Raw genomic sequence first — 6,107 nt, 5'->3', positions numbered from 1 at the left:
AGAGAGAACTGCACAGCCATGGATAACTGACAGCCCCACTTTGGCTACCTATTCACTTCACTTATATCATTTGAACTTCAACACTGTAATGAAGTAGGTGAAAGAGAGAGGGCAAACGTCCTGAATAACATTGCTGGTACTGACACTTTCATTTTAGAGACAAGGAAGATACAGTTTCCGTCTCTGATCTGATCAGAGTCCGATCAGGTTTTGGTACTTCTGAATCTTCATCAAGCGTTCTTTCCAGGATGCCACACTGGTGGTCAGATTAGGTAAGAACGACCCTGCTGCCTGTCTGTCAACCTCTCCACCCAGTCAGAGTCCTATAGATATCACCTATGCAAGGAGTGTGTGTGGAAGGGTACTTAAAGGACAATTAGAATACATACTAAATACAGCAATGTGTTATAAAAGATGGGGAAAATGAAACTGCCAGAAAGTGTTGAAACCAGATATGGATCGGGTTTTGTTAAAGTTTTAAACCTTTGGAGACCCATCTTTTGAGATCATCCCCCTGTTGCAGAAAAGTGAGTCTCAGAGCTGTCCTTTACAGTTCAGCACTGATGAAAATAAAGACTTCCCAGTGTTTTTTCAAAACAATAGAAAGATATACATTTAAAAATATTAACTCTAAAGACTGTTATGCTACCGATGACGAAATTAAATTGTATGTAAGTCAAATAGGTCAATAAACGCTAACCCCAGCTTTGTGAGTTCTCCTATTTCAACCATTCTAGAAGTCTATAATATTCGTAGAGCTAGAATATGAACCTCAGATTACTTGTTGGAAATGAAACTGGTCTGGGAAGCGTTTCCCAGCAATAGGAGAAGTACCTTTCCATAACAGCTAGGCACTCCTTTCTCCAGGTAAATCTACTCCCCCGCCGGAGTCGGAAGGTTCCAGGTGTGGCAGAGACTGGAGGAGGTGTTTGTCTCCATTCAGGGTCCTCTATTGGAATAGGGGCTGGTCTCATACTTAACGTAGCCCCTGGAATAAACAAAACATTTTTTTAGCATATATCTTGCAATTAAAAAAATCAGCATTATAAGGATACCATGAAAACGAGACAATGTGGTCTGAGTATAAGCTTCTTGATACTGAGACTTGAAGGCCAATATATTTGATATTGTTATAAGGAAAATAATGAAACATGATCAAAGAGCTGTAGAGATTGCTAGGTGGTTAAAAGCATTGACTGCTCTTCCAGAGGACACAGGTTCAATTCCCAGCACCTAAATAGCAGCTAACAACCATCTGTAACTCCAGTTCCAGGGTATCCAATGCCTTCTTCTGGCCTCTGCAGGCACTGTACACATATGGTTCACAGACATATATACCAGCAAAACACCCATACACATAAAACAAAAATGACCAAAAGAAAAAAACCTGAAACAGTAAAAGCCTCTTCCTTCAAAAGCCTGCAAAAGTCATCCTAACTGCCACCTTTCCATCAGCTCATGTGTCTGTTAGCTCCTTCAATAGGTTTCACACAAAGCATGAGACCTATTTCATAAAAAGCACTGGACTTTCCTTGTTGAGGCTTTTTTGAAATTCCTTCTCTAGGTCAGATGTGGTACACATCTGTAATCCTACTACTTGGAAGCCAGAGGCAGGAAGATCAGGAGTTAAGGTTAGTCTCAGCTACGTGAGACCTTGTTTCAAAAAGAAAAGTGTAAAATACAGCAGCAAAGAAAATAAGAAGGTATTTCATAAGCCGTTAGTGAGCAGGATCCAGGCCCTACAGGTCTACCACCTACCAATGCCGTATTGTTCACCTCTGACAGAACAACTTCGATCTGAGAGGGTTCACTAATTTAGACCAGCTATCTTCAAATAGCCTCAGCGAGTTATAATTCACTAATTCTAGACTTATCACATGTCTTTTCCAGTGGTCTGTCCTAGACTTGAGGCTAGCCTCAAATCAGAAGCCACACTGTCTCTGGCTTCTATGGACTTAGCTCACAGATGTGCATAGAGCTTGGCATGCTGCCATGGCAAGTCTCTGCCTCCCCTTCCTCTTTTACTCCTTGCACTGTTAAATCCATCTTTCCCAAACACAATTATAGTTATATCACTCTTTTGATTAAAGCCTCCAAGAAGTTCCCTTTGGCTGTAGTTTACCAAACTCCTTTTCTTTCTTTTCTTTGAGACAAGGAGTAAGGCAGCACAGAACGCCTGCCTCCATCTCTCAGTGTTGGAAGTATGGGCATGCTTCATCAAGCCCAGCTTATCGGAACTCTTAATATTGTCCTCGAAAGGCAAGTTGGAATTCAAAGGGTTTATGTACATAAGAATACATGTTAATTTCACACAATGACCATGTTTCTTCACGATAGGAACTATTTTCTATCATATCATCAAATAACCCCATGGATAATGTCTTTATTTGAATATACACACACCCTTTCTGAGACAGAGCCATTCTATGTTGTTAGGCTGGCCTTTAGCTCCTGGCCTCACTAGTTTCTCTGGTCTTAGCCTCCCAAGTAGTTGGAACCACAGGTAGACAAAAGTGGTCCCAGCTAAACTCCTTTCCTAACAGCATCATCTTTTTTTGTATTTTCTTGGATGGAGACCAATGGTCTAAACAATCTAGATTCTCCTTTTAAACATATCGTCTGTCTCTCCTTTCTTAGTAAATCTCTTCTTCAAACTGCAAGCTAAAATATCTCATCTCATTTTTAATTTCTTTATTCCCCTCCACATATTATAAAGCCAGTACTACACAAATTTCATTAATTTTATATTCAAAATAAATCCAGGATAAAATGTTCTTTTTATATGTATTGAAGGTTTACAACAGGTCAGTATCATCTCTCACAACCATAACTGCCCAGGACAGGTCTAAATATGGATCTTCACAGTAAGCCATGACTCCCCATCATTGTACTCTTAGATTTGGGCTCATCTATGACATGGAGAAACCCCAAGGCTAGATCACAGGGAGCCCTGTACCTGCTCTCTACATCTCCTGGGATGCTGTGCTTAGAGAATTAAGATCAACCACACACAGTAGCCATGTTGAAGTCTGCACAGAATGAAAGATAGCCACCTGATCTTCAGGTGCCTTTGCCATTCTACCTGAGCACCAGACAAGGCAGGGAAAAGGCTATTTTGTACATTATGCCACAATATACATCATATGGATCCTTCTATACCCAGCTGACAGAAATAAATACCCAGACATTAAGTCCCAACAAAGGCGTGTTGGTAGTCATCCCCAAGGGCTCATGAGTCCTTCCTTGCCTCCTGGCAGTTGTGCCTTTGTGGGGTGCTTCCCCATTCTGTACTCATGTGTGAGAAACAGCAGTGGCAGTGAGAGCATGTCTCGTCCAGACTGAGACACTAGGGCATCTTTCTTTGCTTTCTTTCTCAGATCACTCCCTCAAGGGAGAAGTTGCTAGGTGAGAATGGATGATGAGGAACTGCTGTCTCTGGCCATGAGGCAATAAGGAACAGTGGCCTTGCAAGTGGACCATCTAGTTCCAGTGACTGCAGCCCTGGCTGACGGCTTGACTAAAAGCTCATGAGGATGCTGCTCCTGGATTCCTGGTCTATAGAAATAGAAAATAAATCTTTGTTGTGGTAAGCCAAAAAAAAAAAAAATGTAGCATGGTTTGTATCACAGCAGATAATTAATACAAGTCATCACAACCATCTCCAGCCGTTATTTCATCATATCCTCCAACACTAAGCATATTACATATTAAAATGTACCAATCTGGCAGAAAAAAATACCTTTAAGATAAAATACCTAAGAGTAAAAATGAGCACCTTCTTGTTTATTGCCTATTATCTAACTTTTGTCAGTTTATGGTCCTTTTGTTATTGAGCTATAGATTTTATTTGAGTGGAGATACAACATCAATTATCAGTTATATAGCTGTAATTATTCATTTGTCATTTGCTGTATCTTTAATTATGGTATATATTTTTATTTTAATTTACATGTAATTAAGTTTGTAAGCTTTTTCCATGCAGTTAATGAGTGTGATTCTTTTGTATGAAGGCCAGTAGGTTTGAATCTCTTCTATTATTACCAGTAAGCTGAAATCTTTTATACTATAGCCAATGGGATTGAGAAAAGGGCTTGGGGACATAGCAGGTATGTGCTCTGGCTGCTCTTTAAGAGGACCCAGGTTTGATTCCCAGCAGCTACCTGACGACTCACAACTGTCTGTAACTTCAGTTCCAAGAGAACTAATGGGAAGAGGATTCTGCAGTCTGCAGTCATGACCCAGATGCAGAGGAAGCAAGATGTGACACATGGCCAGGACAGACAAGAATAATGGGTTAATGTATGATGTAAATTAATAAGAAGAGCCTGAGACACTAGGCCAATTAGTTTAAAATTAATGTAGACCTTGGTGTACTTATTTGGGACTAAAAAGCTTGCAGGACTGGGCAGGATAGAAACCTTGGTCAACAGAATGGCATCCATGTGGACAACTGCATCCACATAAAGCCTGAGAAAGCTTGGGAAATAATTCTTGACAGAAAAGAATAGAGTTAAGCATGGCTTATTGATAGCAGCATTTTCTCAGGTGGGCTCTGCTTGCTAGAGACAAGCACTCTCATTTAAGAGAGGCTTCCTGACTCAGCTTTAGTTGTCAAACCTTGTAGCTCTTATAAGAGGTCCTGCCACAAAACACTTAAATGATGTTGACGAAAAGCTGACCGCATGCTTTTTGGTGGTGGCAGGGACCTTGAAATGCTATGAAGTTCTGGCAATAAACATGGTTCTGTCCAGCACCTCTGCGATGAGGCTGGAATCTCAGAAAGCTAAGGAATAGGCTGGATCCAGCTGTCAAAGCCATGGATTTAATCCTAGCCATATCGCTTAGCAAATTAAAGAATCATGTGGTCAGAAAAAGAGATACAGTAAAGATACTTTCAGACAAAAAACCTTTAAACAGTATACAGTGTGTTTAAAATTTTTACACAGAAAAGAAAAAGAATAAATTCCTTAAAATAAAAAAAGAAAGAAAAAAGAGAGTAGTTGGGTGTGGTGGAACTTGGGAGGCAGAGGCAGGCAGATCTCTCTGAGTTCAAAGACAGCCTAGTCTACAGAGTGAGTTCCAGGACAAAGATACACAGAGAAACCCTGTCTCAAAAAGCTAAAAATTAAAAATAAAAATAAAAGAAATAAAGTTTAAAATAAAGCCATGTAAAGATGAAAAACATACAGAAAATCTGGAGACTGTATGTTATTATGCTGTCTTTGAATTGTTTGAATGCTGAGGAAGGAGCAACAGCTGCTAAAAGATATTTGTTTATAAATGCTGCTGAATTAATCCAAGATAGATATTTTGAAAATACCTTGACTTCAAAATTGAAGTCAAAAGGTATGTTACTTTGGAGAAAGGTTTGGCTTTTTTCCACAGGAAATGAGAGGCTGTGGTTTCATTCTGAGCTAAGAAAAATCAGGTCTGATCAAGGAAGATCCCCCCTCCCCGAGAAATCTCCAATAGAAGCAGATGGCCCAGATGTCCGAGTTCTGCATCCAGAACAGTTCAAAGACTGCTGACTGAGAATGTCAAGCCTCATAGGATATACCAGTCAGGACTTGATCATAATTCTAAATTTTCTTTAGGTTCCCATAAGATTATCAGCAGGAAGTAGCCTAGAAAACTACACCCACATGCCCCAAAAATGAATTATGGATGTTTGCCTTTTTTTAGAATGTTGGTTACAACCTGTTACAAATGGTGGTCAGAAAAAAGCTAAACAAGGGAGATTCGAGTCAGAATTCTTGTTTTGAAAAAAGGGGGGGGTGTTGTGGGACAATGGTCTTTTATCCTGTCACCTGTATTATTTTTTAATAAAATGCTGATTGGCCAACAGCCAGGCAAAAAGTATAGGCGGGGCGACCAGGCAAGAAGTAGAGGTAGGGCAACGAGAATTCTGTGAAGAGGATTCTGCAGTCTGCAGTCATGACCTAGATGCAGAGGAAGCAAGATGTGACTGCCTGGCCTAATAAGGAACCAAACCACATAGCTAGCACAGACAAGAATAATGGGTTAATGTATGATGTAAGAAAGAGTTAATAAGAAGAGCCTGAGACACTAAGCCAATCAGTTTATAAGAGAGAGAGAAAGAGAAAGAG

The 6,107-nt window shown here is 40.1% G+C and overlaps 1 protein-coding gene across 1 annotated transcript in view; it reads right to left on the bottom strand.

Annotated features, from left to right (window-relative positions):
- Hmbox1 (homeobox containing 1) overlaps nt 1-6,107 on the bottom strand; it is a 136,399-nt gene that overhangs the window by 32,836 nt on the left and 97,456 nt on the right. The window contains exon 6 of the mRNA XM_026783169.1: nt 835-988. Within this exon, the coding sequence (XP_026638970.1) occupies nt 835-988 (154 nt within the window). The remainder of the gene's footprint in view (nt 1-834; nt 989-6,107) is intronic.

Source organism: Microtus ochrogaster, chromosome 17 (genome assembly GCF_000317375.1).
Source record: "Microtus ochrogaster isolate Prairie Vole_2 chromosome 17, MicOch1.0, whole genome shotgun sequence".
Taxonomy (NCBI): domain Eukaryota; kingdom Metazoa; phylum Chordata; class Mammalia; order Rodentia; family Cricetidae; genus Microtus; species Microtus ochrogaster.
The sequence above is the reverse complement of the archived record's forward strand: the minus strand, read 5'-3'. Positions and strand labels throughout refer to the sequence as shown.